The sequence below is a fragment of the Peromyscus maniculatus genome, chromosome 2 (genome assembly GCF_049852395.1).
Source record: "Peromyscus maniculatus bairdii isolate BWxNUB_F1_BW_parent chromosome 2, HU_Pman_BW_mat_3.1, whole genome shotgun sequence".
In the NCBI taxonomy this organism is placed as follows: domain Eukaryota; kingdom Metazoa; phylum Chordata; class Mammalia; order Rodentia; family Cricetidae; genus Peromyscus; species Peromyscus maniculatus.
This window is the reverse complement of record NC_134853.1, coordinates 81,602,163-81,616,642: the sequence shown is the minus strand read 5'-3', so window position 1 is coordinate 81,616,642 and position 14,480 is coordinate 81,602,163. Positions and strand designations below refer to the sequence as shown.

The 14,480-nt window shown below is 48.4% G+C and overlaps 1 protein-coding gene across 6 annotated transcripts in view; it reads right to left on the bottom strand.

The window, feature by feature from the left end:
* Positions 1-14,480, bottom strand: part of Palm2akap2 (PALM2 and AKAP2 fusion) — a 477,882-nt gene that overhangs the window by 327,692 nt on the left and 135,710 nt on the right. For 5 of the 6 annotated variants that reach the window (XM_016003786.3, XM_016003787.3, XM_006985282.4 and 2 more), the window contains one exon: positions 6,449-6,494. In XM_016003786.3, the coding sequence (XP_015859272.1) occupies positions 6,449-6,494 (46 nt within the window). Of the gene's footprint in view, positions 1-6,448; positions 6,823-14,480 lie in introns of those variants that run through there. The other variant, XM_076564254.1, reaches the window with a different exon arrangement.

Below are 14,480 nucleotides of genomic sequence, written 5' to 3'. Positions count from 1 at the left end.
TATGACTTTGAGGTACCAGGCCCTAGAGCGTGGCCTCGGGGGTAGCTTGAGCGTATGCCTCGTTCTTCTCTCCCTCATGGGCTTGAGTGACAGAAGCAGCATGGGACAGATCAGCCTTCCAGGACTCTGCGATGGAATTGCCATATCCTGTTGAGTGGGTTGTTTTCCCCAATATAATTTCTAAATAAATAGTTCCAATACCAGTATCTATGGATTAGCTGCAATAGGTCATGACTACCACACTGCTCCCAATACCTCCCCCCCCCCCCCAGAAAAGAATCAGTGATGATATGGGAGTAGTTCAAAGGACCAACAGGACTGGTCCTCCGAAGTACCGGATAGCTCCTGTAGAAAGGTGGGTATGCCTGCACTGTTAGATATGGCCATTCACAACCCATCACTCCCATTGCTTGACTTTTTAGAAAGTGCTGCCGGGCAGTGGTGGCGCATGCCTTTAATCCCAGCACTTGGGAGGCAGAGCCAGGCGGATCTCTGTGAGTACGAGGCCAACCTGGTCTACAGAGTGAGATCCAGGACAGGCACCAAAACTACACAGAGAAACCCTGTCTCAAAAAAAAAAAAAAAAAAAAAGAAAGAAAGTGCTAAGTACTCTGCTTTTCACAGCACTTTGAAGTTTGGAGAACAGCTGCTCCTTGTCCTAAGAGGCTCAAGCCCTCAAATACCCAGATACAAATAACTGTCCAGAGAATTCTGTGACCCTTACACATGCTTGTGTAAGGCTCCCTCAGCACACTCAGGGACTGTAATGACCCTGAGAGGTCCCAAAGTGACACCTATTCACCGGGCAGCCTTGCCAACTCAAGCCAGGGCAAACCCTTCCTCTCCCTGATAACCTTACTAAATGATTTCTTAGGCCCTGACAGGGAGTTTCAAAGGCAGGGTGCAGTGTCATCTCTGTCTCCGAGATGGAAGGAGATAACAGATAAATGCCCAAGATTCTTAATTCTCCAGTTCTTTGTCAATTCACCAGTGACACAGGTCCACAAGGGATGTGTATGTTAGAATCAGGGTTGGTTACTAAACGGTTGAACTTTGGGTCTCTAACACCTCCGGATCCCTGACTTGGGGTGCCAGGGTGAGTCATACGTAAACCCAAGCAAGGACTTTTCTGCAGCTTAGGCAGAGCAGCCTCAGCGGCACGACTCAACTGGAGGCTGGTGGCCTCCTGGGACCTTAGGCTGCCATTGAACTTGAACCTCAGAGACGTAGCACTTGAAGGAAAGCAAGGGCATGAAAGGTTGAATCTAAGGAAAAACCAACCAATATTTCCTCTAGGCCTACTCGGGACAAAGAGCAGGTGGAAGCCATCGACACACTAACTGAACCTGTAGAAAGATAGAAAGGAAGACTAGATGGCGGAGGATGGAGGGGGGGAGGAGACAGAGGCAACTCAGAGAGAGATACAGAGAAAGAAACAGTGCTTGGAAAACCAGAAAGAGGCAGAGCAGGGAGGGAGGGAGGGAGAGAGGGACGAAGGGAGGGAGATTCAAAGAAAGGAAGGACCTAGAGAGAGGAATGAAAGGATAGAATGAGAGAGAGAGAGAGAGAGAGAGAGATTAAGCAAGATCTCAAGATCTCAGAGGGTCCTGATTCGATAAAGGCATAGCCAAGCCGGTGTACCTCCAAGCTCACCACCCTCCTCCCAGCCCAGGAGGATCCAGGCTGGATATGCCATTGACACCCGATATTAACCAACAGGAGAGACCAAAACTCTTCCGAACTCTTCTGCATGGCACTGTGTGGGTCTGGATGCTCCACTGTGCGGTGGCGAGAGTGAGACTCCACAGGCCAGACTGAATGCAGCATAGAGACCTTTTGTGTGAGTTGTGAGCTTGTGTGCCAGTGCAAAGGGAGATTTTTGTCATTCCACAGAGTGGCTTCCTAACACAGGACAAAACTCCACAAAGACAAGTGTAGGTTAGATTAGCATTCCATATTTCAGCACACATTGATACAGTTATGTTTCAGGCCTTTTCCATGGGACACTTGGGGTTTTTACCCAAGACAGCCTCTATAACGTTTAGTCATGTTGACTCATGCCCAAGGAAAGCTATCTCCCCCTTGGATATGGAAACAGAACAACACCCTCCCCCCAAGTCAGTTTCCATTGAGACCGAGCAGCTTCTTCCCCAAGAGAACGTTACTGGGTTAGAGTTTATACTGGGATTTTCCACACTCTGGACCCGGCTTGGAAGAGTTTTCGAAGGATATAGGTCTCCTGGTTTACTCAAGTTTTTCCAATGCTACACCTGCTGCTGCTGTGTCAGGGGCTCACCCTGAGGCTGTAGACCACCTGCACAGTGCCCCCGTGAGAAAAGATGAGGTACTGCAGCCATCTTCCATGGCAGTTCCTGGCCTGTGGGCTGAAACCCTGATGTGGCACTGTCTGTTTAAAGTTCCACCAGTTTTCTGACTGGCCATCTCTAAAACGGTTTAGGAGAGTAATGTCTACTTTGTAAACTTCTTGCTAGAATTAAGTGAGATCATGTATATTAACAGGATTTCATGAGGAGCTGGAGAGACAGATCAGCAGTTAAGAGTCCTTTCTGTTGTTGCCGGGGACCCAGGTTCAGTGCCCGGCATCCACATCAGGCAAGACTCAACCACTTGTAACTCCACTTCCAAGAGACCCAGCTACCTCTGGACGCCTCAGGCCCCTACAGTCACATGTTGCACATAAACCTGCACATATACACATAAGTAAAACATTTATAAAAGCATGTCTGGCAGCTGGGAAGACGGCTCAGTGGGTAAGGCACTGACTGTGCGTGGAGCCCTGAGTTCAGAGTCCTAGCAACCATGTAAAAAGCCAAGCATGGAGGCACATGTCTACACTTCAGTGCCGGGGCCAGAGACAGGCAGATCGTGGGGCTGGCTGGCCAGTCTAGCAAAACTGGAGAGCTCTAGGTTCAGTGAGAAACTCTGTCTCAGAAAAACACAGAAAACAAGAGGAAGATGATACCCAACATCTGCCTCTGACCTCTACACACAGTGGCAAAGGCTACTGTGTCTGTACACACACACACACACACACACACACACACACACACACACACACACGTCTTTCACCATGTTCTTACTGCCAGCTACTTACTAACTTCTCGCTTTTGCCTTTCTCTTCCCCACACTAATTGTTCCAAAGAAATAGTAAGCAAACAAAAATAAATAAATGCCCATGGCCATGGGGGGGGGGAAGGTTATGATGTTAGTAGCGTCTATGTTATTTTATCCAACCTCTAAGCCTTGTTCGAGTGGGTCTTGGGGCCCAGGAGTGGGGGGGGGCACTCACATGCCTTGAGACTGCTTTCCATGTCCTACACTTGAGATCGTGGACACTGTCCTACTTGTAACTCACAGTAATTGTTCACATGCTCTCCCAATTCTTGACTATGAGCAGCTTTGCGCTAAATCGAAGCCAGCACTTAACCCAAGGCCTTGCTGAATGTACAATGCTTAATAAATGGGAATCCTTGTATCATTTCTCCTCACTTACTATGTTGCCTGGAGCATTTTGTTGGTTCTAAAGGTATAGTTGTGGGAGTATCATCAGAGAGAAAAATGCCCAAGGAGGAGGAAAGATGCTTTCGAAAGATGGAGTTGATCTTTTGAAAGGATCTGAGAGCCTTCTTTTCTCATTGATTGGTCTCTGGGCTGACTTAGCAGACACAGTCGAGGCACTGTAGCCACTTAGTAATTCACACTGGGTGATTCCCACCCACGATCCTGCAACAGATATCCCAGGTCACCGGACACCTGACCTTTCAAACATTAAGCTTGAGGCCGGGAGTGGAGGCACACACCTTTAATCCCAGCACTCAGGAGGCTCTGACAGGTGGGTGTCTGTGAATTCAAGGTCAATCTGGTCTACACAGTGTGTTCCAGGCCAGCCAGGGCTACATAGTGGGACACACACCCCTTTTTTAAATCAAGCATGCAAGGGCACCTGGAAATGGTAGTTGTCAGCATTGGTGATGCCTAGGAGAGAGACACTCCACAGAAACCTGTGGAGTGAGCAGATGAATGGACCCTCAGGTCCCAATCCCTGCTGCGGAGGAAGTGACCCTGGTCAGAACCTGGTCAGACCTCCCTCAGAGTGGAAAAGAAAAACAGCTGTCCCCTTCTCCCAGCTGTGTGGACGAGCTGAGGGCTCTGCTTGAACATCATTCCATGGCAACTGTGGGCCAAAGTGCCTCACCTCCCTAGTCTTCAAAGGTCACCCACGAGATAATCTCCTGGGCCCAACTTATAAAGGAAAACATTGAGGCTCAGACTCAAGACTGAGCAAGACCCAGGAACCCAAGTAGGTGAAGATGTGAAGGATCTTCTCTTCCCTTTTTATCTCCAGAGGGACTTCAGGCATGATAGGGTCTAGGGAAGAAATGCAATCATCTCAGAGCCCCCTGAGAATTCTGGGAAAGTGGCCAAGAGAGGCAAGGTTTGCTGAATCTGGGAAGTGTGGACCAAGCCAAAATGTGGCATAAAATTATATACTGATTGTAGCCACAAAGTCCACCCTCACTGTTCTCTTCTGTTTCTTAACACCCCCCCCACTCTCTCTCACACACATACACACAGAGTGATAACACTTAGACAAATTTCCCCAACACAGATTTTTGCTGACGTTAACTCTCCTCCATTCCCAAACTCCTCAACAATCCCTCAGGTCCACAGGATAAACTCAGTTCCACGACTGAACGGGCGTGGGTGGGTATTTATCCTCTTATCTGCTCAAGAGAACCCTGAGGGTACCCCTAGATCTTTCTTGAAAATCACCCTGGCCGTGGCTGAGATGACTCCAGCCCCCTTGGAAGGGGGGACCCTGGTGTTCGCTACTATTGGCACTGTGCTCAGAAAGCAAGTCCTTTCATGGAGTCAGCTGTCCCCCAGGCATCCGGGGACACTGGTCACACAGAGGCAAGAAAATGCGACAAGTGTTGCAAAGAGCCAGCAGCAGACCATGGGAGCGGCTGAGTTCTCCAGAGCAGACACTTGTCCACAGTTGAAGCAGCCCATTATCCAGTTACACAAAACACCCACCAGCTCCATGGCACCATTTGTAGCAAATTCAAGACAGACTGCCACATTGGCTTGACACCGACTTCAGAATCCATGAGCAACTTCATTAACCACCCAAACGCCCATGCACTGCATGGAAAAGGGAAGAAAAGAGCAAGCAGCCCCCCCTAAGTTCAAGGACCAACTCCAAAGACAGCCTCAGAGGCCAATCATAATATTTCACCGTGACCCACGCACAGCGCTCTGCTTCTGGGCATAGCCTTTCAGATTAGAATAGTTTGAGAAACGGGGTCTCTGAGCTACTGAGCCTACATTAGGCCTGCCTGCATTTTCCCTATGAAGACTCCATCCAAAGGCATTTGAAAACACTTTCATCCATACATCGCTTCCAAACCATTACACAGTATTTCTCCAACAAATTTATGTGTTTCCAGGGAACTCCTGGAGTACAGGGGAAAAAGTACTTAGGTGAAAGAATGTCTGGAGGTTCTTTCATGCCAGCATTCTAGCAGACCTCCTTTAATTTGCTATTATTTCATAGAGCGCCAGTAACCATTCCCTCATCTGCAAAGGAAATATATAATCCAGCTGTGGTGGCTCCAGTGAAAACCACATCTGTGGAACACTGGCAGAGCTGGCGAGGCCTCTCCAATCCAGGCAGTGGGAGACAGCTCTTGTCTGAACCCGGGATGCACATGGTATGGTGCTCTGAAAGTGCAGAACTTTGCCAAAGCCGGATGCTCCTTTGTATGCTGAACCAATGGTTTTCAGATAATCCACACCCATGAGAATGAGACACTCCTGAAATATCACTCCCAAGCCCCAGCTGTAAGAAGCCCCTGCCCTCTCGAGGGTGGTGGCCAGTGCCAGAGTCCTTGCTAATGTCAAACAGGGGAAGGAAACCCTTCACTCCTGGTTTCTGGGGGAGGTTGTACCAGGCAGTTGGCTGGCTGGGTAGCTGGCAAGGCAGAGGAAGATAGCCACTGTGGGGGTCATCATTCTCTCCCTTCTCTAGCCAATGTACTTCAGGGCACTGGGTGATAATATTCCAGGAGTCCCCCGCAACACACACACACACACACACACACACACACACACACACACACACACACACACACACACACACACACACACTCCCCCCTCTCTGTTTAGTCTATCCCTGAAGCGCGGCAGCAAGCATCTTATTTCTAAGCCAATTTTCCATGTTCAAATCTTCCTAGTCTCAAGTGCGCCCCAGGGGTTTAGTCTACAGACATATAAAGGCAAAAGGCAGCGTCGCCAAACCTGGACAGACTTTCACCCCAGCACAGGGCCTGCGGCTACCAGGCTGGCATGTTGCTGGCCTTGAGCCCACTGGTCCCCGTCCACCCCAGACAATAGAGCAAGAAAATGAAATGAAAAGTGGACTTACTGCTATGGCTTGCAGCCTCTCCTTGTGCAATTCCGCCTCTGCCATCCTGGAGAAGGGCACACGGGCAGGGGAAGAAGGAAGAAAAACAAAACACACGCTGTAGTCACTCAAGGATATGGAAGGGCACTCGTGAGGGGCTCAACGACCCCGGGGACAGCCGAGGGGCGTGTGGGGTCCGCTCCTGGGGGGCGGGCAAAGCTGTGCGCAAGGCTGGCTCAGAGCTCAGCCCGGGTCTCCGCCGGCACCGCCGCCTGGCTGCGCCCCAGCGCGCCGCCGCGAATTGCAAGATCCCGGGCTCGACCGCCACCGCTACCACCGGCCGCGCCAGCCGGGGACGTGGGCCGCCGGCAGCCTCCCGGAGAGCGCGCTCGGCCGCGCTAGGTCCCCGCCCTGACGTCTCCGCGCCTCGCTCCGCCCCTGGGGTGTGGGGGACTCGTGGCCGCCGCTGTCGCTCGCGAGTGGGGCACCTGGAGCGCCGGTGATAAGCGAGCTGGGGGGCTGGGGGTGGGGGGCGCACAGCTGGTGCGCCCCGGTGGCCAAGCGCGTTGCGCTCGGGGTCTAGACAAGACCAGGCGGCGCCTCTCCTCTGAGCAGAGATGCCAGCAGAAGGGGCCTTTGGCAGAATGCGGGCCCCAGCACGTGTCCTTACATGCCGACTGCGGCCACCCAGTATCCCCAGCGCCTTCTAGCTGGCTCCAGATGCTTGGGCTCCACGTGGGGACATTTCCAACAAATAAATGCTGTCTTGTTCATGGGCTTCGGACGGCGGGGCCCTTGAGGGCACGGTTTATCACCAGTTAGGCCACCCTTCTAGTGACACACCAACTGTAGACAGCTCTGAGTTTGAAGCCCTGGGTGCCTTCCTGGACAACTAAGTCACTCGGAACCTCCGTTTCCTTATCTAAAAAAAAAGTGAAGGATTGCGAATGACTTCACAGAGACATCCTTAAAAATGAATGTGATAGGGGCCTGAGGAGATGGCTCAGTGGGCAGAGCACTTAAGGGTGAGGACCTGAGTTCATATTCCCGGCACCCACGTACAGGTCACGTGGTCATGGGCACACCTGCAGCACGAGGGAAGCCTAAGAGCGGCAGCTCAGGCACTGAACACTGACTTCTCTAATGACAGGGATGCGATGACAGTCTGATGCGCAGGCGCCAATGATAAGCACGCTAAGAAGAAATGGCTCTTTTCCATTTAGCCATGTATTGTAAAAGATGCCCAAAAGGAGTGATTGGTGACGGCGGCTAAGGATGTAGCTCAATTGTAGAGGCTTGCCTAGCCTGTACTGAGATAGTTCTCGGCTGGATTCTTGGGAATGAGGGGGAGGAACGATGGCGCCAAAGAAGGCGAATGTACTGAAAGTCACCAAAATGTATGTGTAAAAATGGTTAAAACAGCAGATTCTATTCTGTGTACATTTAACAGCAATTCATTTTCATAAAAAGGGGAGGGAAAGGGAGATGAGGGAGGAACAGGGCCTAGGCAACCCTTCAGAAGTCATCATTTGTAAAGATTCGAATTTTAAAGCGGAAAAATTAGGGTTGGGCCACAGTGCTCAGCACACTGACTGACCATGCTAGTCACAGCCGACCAGCTGAGAGGGCCGGGATGGGAAATCTAACTAGGCAGAAAGTAAGGACACAGATGAAGTAGAAGATCTGAAGAGAAGAAGGGGAAAAAAATGGAAGATTTACACCAAAAGCCACCACAGGAGGACAGGAAGTTGCATCAGGGTCACGTGCTTCTGTGAGGTTCAGGAGAAAGTAGGCTAAAGAGAAGCTGTAGGGCTTCACGAGTGAGGAGTCTGGGTGACTCCGGAGAGCAGTTATGCAGAGGGCAAGGCAGGAATTGCCTAGGAGGGGGACAAGAGACTGTAAGAGGTGGAAAACATCCTGAGTACAACGACGTTTTCCAGGTCTTAGGAAGTGCAGAAGGAACAGGAAGGGAGTCAATGGAGACAGGGCTTTTAGATCAAAAAGATCTGAGGACTTAGGGATCGAAGGGAATATTAGACAGGAGAGACGCCGGAGCCCAGGGAAATTCACATTAGGCAGAGTGGCCTCAGGCTGGACCAGAGGGCGTTTTTGTTAGCAGCCCTCACCAGTTCCCCCCTGGAAAGAGGGAGGAGGAATGCAGCAGGGGATGAGCGGGAAAATGGGGAAAGACAGGAAGGAAGTTTGAGTTAGAAAAAAGCTGGGGAAGTTCACCTTAGTTGGCCTGACTTCCCCTGCAGAAGGAAGTGGTTGAGACTCATGGGTTGGAGGGAAAACTTGCAATGCTTTATAAAGGAGCCGTGGGAATTGGGGGGACACTAAAACATGGACCCTGGGGCTGGATGGATCGGTGGTTAGGAGCCCTGGTAGCTTTACCAGAGGGTCCAGGTCCAATTCCCAGGACCTACAAGGCAGCTCACAGTTGTCCATGAGTCCAGTCACAGTGAATCTGATGCCCTCTTCTGGCCTCTGTAAGCACTGCACACATGTGGTGCCCAGACATACATAAAATAATTTTTAAAAATTGGATCCTAGGCAGACATCTGCATTAGAATTTTATGAACACATGCACAGAATTAAATTCCTATATGGTAAAATGGGAATTACAGATGGACTTAGGATCATTTTATTAATGGAATTCACAGGACCAAAGACTTAATTGTGCAGATTTCCTCCGTGGTTTTTAAGCACCTGAGGCCCCCTCAGCCATGATTATGCTTGCCCAGAACTGAGGACTGTCAAAGCAGGTATGGCAAAATGTCAAAGAGGAGAGGGAATTTAGGATGCCTGACATTGGGTTTAGCCCAGTTAGGAAGTGTAGGAGACACAGATTATTTTTAGTTGCCCAACTGGTGAACCCTTTTCCATCTTTGGGGGTCTCCCACATTTAAACCATATGAGAAGCAGAGCCATATACCATCACAGGAATGGGGAAATGCCAGACACCTGCTTCCCCAGATCTCCCGGAAGCTATGCATGGCTTGCAATCTGGGCTTAGCCAAACACGTGCACCTGCCAAGAAGTTTGAAGACAGCATTTTTGAGAATTTTTTTTCAGGCTGGTAGCTCATCTTAGGTCTTGCCCATGAGCCAAGCCTCTTCTATAGAGTTCTTAACTGTTCTGCAAGCTACCAAAGGCAATGCAAGCGCCTTCCCTCTCTCCCTTTGTCAACCCGAATTCATTTCAGTTGTTTGTAACTAAGGACCCCTGGTGAAACAGGAAGACGTATGAGATGGATGGCTGAGGTTCGGCCAGGCAGCAGACGGAGACTATTTTCTCTTCCAACACTGTTCCCTTCCAATCTCAAGTCTAGCATTTAGAAACCATTGGACCTCTCATAAACACAGACATTTACAACCCAAATTGTGTCTATTTTTTTTTTAGACAGGGTCTCATGTGGCCCAGTCTAGCCTCACACTCACTATGTAGCTATGGATGGCCTTGAATCACTTATCCTTCTGCTTCTGTCTCTCTGCTGCTAGGATTACAGGCATACGCCACCATGACCGGTTTATGGGCCGTTAGGGATCCAACATAGGGCCGTGTGCAGGCTACACTCTACAAATTAAACTGTATCCCAATAATACATTTACTTTGTAGCTATTTGATTCCAGCTATCAAGTGATGGCCTGATATTACAAAGGTTTGACAGTCCAGTGCCACAGCTATATTGGCTACTATCTTCCTTCCAAACATTTAAAAGTTGGTATGACACCTTACAGTGGTGCATAATCTGTGTCACAAATCACTGGCTCTTGTTGGGACATTTAATTGTGCTGTGCAAGTACCATCCAGGTGGTGGGATGATTTCTTTGATAGATGCGACACTGTAAAGCACCATACAAACTGAATACAGAATGGTTGATGTGCAAAATAAATGTTTTGATGATAAAAATTTCTGGAATCTATTTTAGGACAGGAGTCCCTTGGGAACTGCAAATGAGCACAGACTATTTTCCCTGTGGGGAAGCAGGAGCTCAGCAAGCCAAAAGAGAAACGACTTTCCAAAGCCCATCCTTTAAGGAAAGTCAAAGTCTTGTTGAGGAGTCGGTATGAGTGTGAAATGTATAAGCAACCTGAAGCTTTCCTTACACAAAAGTGGCTTGGAAGGCATGCCAGCCTCTCCTGAAACATGGCTCTCTTTTGCATGAGATCATTGAAGAATATATGGTCATTTAAAGCATATGTGATAAGTGGGATCTAGAGGGAGAAAAAGGACAAGAAAGTAGGAGGGAAACTACAGGGGATGTGGAAGGGGAGGGGAAATGAGATCAGAAGAGATATAGCTTATGTGCAATGAAAGTATGTTATGGAAATGCATGGAAACATCATTATTGAGAGTCTCTGTATAGTTAGTATATATTACTTTTTTAAAAGTACATGATTGTTACATAGAATCCAAAGGAGGAAACAGTGTTTGGTGTCCCCTTGGCTCCTGTGGTTATCAGCACTTTGGAAAAGTTAATGGGCCTTCAAGAACATGCTGGTTTTCTCTGTGGATAAAAATGATAGAAACACATAGGGAGTCCCTATGGAGCAAGAAGATAGAGAAAGGTTAAGGTGCAGAATGCCAGAGTGAGATAAAGTAGGCCATAGCTACTTAAGTACAACTAGAAACCAAGGCTTCTACACAGCGGATTCGGTGGGAAATCTGGTTGGGCATGAACATTGGTATCCAGTATGATGGCTTCCTTTTCTCTTGGTTGGCTTTGACAATAGCACTTTCACTTGACTGATGTGAGTCACTGCAGAGAACAGGGTGGCATAAAGACAGTGGACAGGAATTCATGTTGGATATTTAAGAGTCATTTCATACATACCTCACTACAGTGTGTTTGGGGACAATATTGTACAATTTATTTATAAGTTGGCTCAGAATAGTCTTGAAAATAAAAGCTCTGGAAAGTGGAATTAGGAAGCAGGAGGTGGGCATGACATAGAATAAACATGAGTTGTAAAGACAAGTTGGAATCCTAAGGGTACTGTGAGAAATGGGGATAACAGCTCAAAGGTTTGGATGAGCCTCAGTGAGTGCTCCAGATGTGGTAGGTCTTAAGGACTCAGCCTAATCATTGCTAGATTCAAAGTTCCACAGACAGGCTGATTGAATGACTTGGTTTTATCCAAACATTATTTTAATGCATCCTTTTTTAAAAAAAATAAAAAGGAGGTGGCCTATCAATATTTTTGTTTCATTTTATGTATATGAGTTTTGGTATGCATGCATGCCTGTGTACCACTGCTGTGGGATAATCCTTCTGTATACTGTAACTATGTATTGCTCTCATTGGTTAATAAAAAGCTGACAGGCTGGTAGCCAGGTAGGAAGTATAAATGGGACAGCCAGACACAGAGGACTCTGGAGACACCAGCCAGCTGCCAAGGGAGCAGGATGTATAGAAAATGAGATAATAAGCCATGAGCCATGTGGCAGAGGGTAAGTAAGAAATATGGAACAATTTGAGTGTAAGAGTTAGCTAGTAAAAAGCCTGAGCTATCAGCCAATCATTTACAAGTAATGTTAAGCCTCTGAGTAGTAATTTGGGAACTGATGGGTGGGAGAGAAACACCTGACTACACATTACATTGATGTAGTACATTCAGAGGTAGAAAAAGACATCAGAATCTCTGGAACTGCACAGTTGAGAGCCATCATGTGAATGTTGAGAACCAAACCTGGGTCCTCTGAAAGAGTTGGAAGTGCTCTTAACCAATAAGCCTTCTTTTCAGCCCCAGAAATTTCATGACTAGATTTTCCTTCTAATGATTAATATAAACCTATAGTCATAATTTGGAGTGAGTTAATTTAATAAATTTAAATAAAAAGATCCTTTAAATTTTTTTTTCTGCCTCTACCTCCTGAATGGGGCACAGGTGTGTGACACCATCTCTGGTTTACACAGAGCTAGTGACTGAACCCAAGGCTTCCTGCATGCTAGGTGAGCATTCTACCAGCTGAGCTACATCCCCAGCCCCAGGAGAGAATTGTAAAGTAGTGATAGAATAAGTCCCAGGAGAAGATGGGAAAATAATTATTTCTGAATATTTGGGGAAGGATCTCATGCCTACATATTAAAAGTGCTCAGCTGTAGAGCTGATTTCAGGTTTGGAGGTGAATAAGTTACAAACTAGAACAATCTCTGGGAAGGTCAGATGCACCCTAGCCTGGTGATCTGATGCCACTAGACACAGTTGGGTCACTGGTTTCATAGAGAGCTTAGAAGCCCGTCCAGTTTGTCCTAGCACAAAGACCATGGTGTGCCCTGTCAGCATGGAATCCCATTTTGTAGTGTGGTCATCAACACTTTCATTATTATCCATGATTCCATAATGCCCTGTGCATTCTACAAGTCAGCACTGCTGACCAGAAGAGAGATTTCCTGCAGGCTTGGCAGTGGACAGATGATGGCCTGCCACTGCAATCCTGTCCAACCCGATGGCTGGGGAATGCAGAGTGAGACTGGAAATGGCCTAGCCTCTGAGCCCACCACAACCAGACCCTGAGCACAGGTCCTGGTGCCCGTTTCATTCAGAGGACTCAGCCAGACAGTTTCAAAAGTCACTCCTGGCTGATGTACAACCCCCCCCCCCCCCGCCCCGAGGTGCGCCCTGGTCATATTGCTTTTCCCTGGAGCAGTCTGGGGTAGAAAGAACATGAGACAGAGGCTGCAATCCGGGCCCTCATCCCAATTCTGCCACTGAGTATGACTGCATACGAGCCACCTGAGTGAGGGCTGTAGACTGAGTTCTCCTATGTGTACATCGGGGCTAGTTTTTCTGTTTGTCAACTGGGAATAGGATTAGCCAGCCAGCTACCAACCTGCTTCCTGCTAGAACAGTAGGGTAAAGGGCCAGAATGAAAGATAAGACTCCAAAGTCAGTGCCATAGTTAGCTTTCTATGCAGTGATAAAGGACTACAAACAAAAGGAACTTGGGGGACAAAGGGGTTTGTTTCATTGCAAACTCCCAGGTCATGGGCTATCATCACGAAGGGAAGTCAGGGCAGGAACTCAAGCAGGCCAGGACTGGAAGAACTGAAGTAGACATTGGATGAATGCTTCCACTGGCTGGCTCCCATGGCTTGCTCAGTTTGCTTTCTTATACGACCCAGGACCATCTGTTCCCGAGGAGAACTGCCCCAGCAGGCTAGGCTGTCCCATCTCAACCACCACTCAAAAATGCCCCCACAGACTTGCTTACAGGCAATCTGATAGAGATTTTTTTTTTCTTTCAACGGAAGTTCCCTTTTCCCAGAGGACTCTAGCTTGTGTTAAGTTGACCCAAAACTAACGAGCGCAGTTAGTGACGTAGGGATACGGTGAATATTGGAGGGCGAATGTGAGCAATTGCATAGGGTCAACACAGTAGGATAAAAGCCTGTGCCTTTTCATAAGACAAAGATAAAAGACGCTTTGAGTTCTGGATGGGTGTCTAAGAGAACTGAACCAATAAAGGGAATTACCACGGGTATCTGGGGCTTTCTTTGACTCCCAGATGACCCCTAAGTCGTAAGTAACTGAAGCCGAACAGCCCCACATCTTGGCCTCCACACTCAGTCAGCTTACGGAAATGCAGAAAAGGCAATAGTGGTCTGAGGATGCAACGGCAGAAACAGAGAAAGGCAGCGGGGAGGAAACAGAAAGTCTTGGATCTGTTTTGGGCCCGTTGTGTGTGTGCCAGGCCTATATTTGAATGCTATTTGGCATGCATTTGCTTCCACGGGTTCTTCTTTCTGCATTCATTCAAGGGCTAAATTTATCCCACTAGAGGGGAAGGCATACTTGAGGAGGTGGGGAGAAAAAGTTGTAGACACAAAGGCGGCTGCCTGTTGGGGAGCCAGAGGCACCAGGGAGCTCCCTGCAGAAAGGCAGGGAGCCAGCACTCCCAGGGAACCTTCCCAAGACCCTGAGCACAGGTCCTGAGCTGACCTGACCAGGGAAGGCATCCATGCCTTTCCCTTCTAGGAAAGGTACAAGCAACAGCCAGACTTCAAATCTTGTGCTTTGGAGAAAGTAATTCCCTGACTCCCATGAG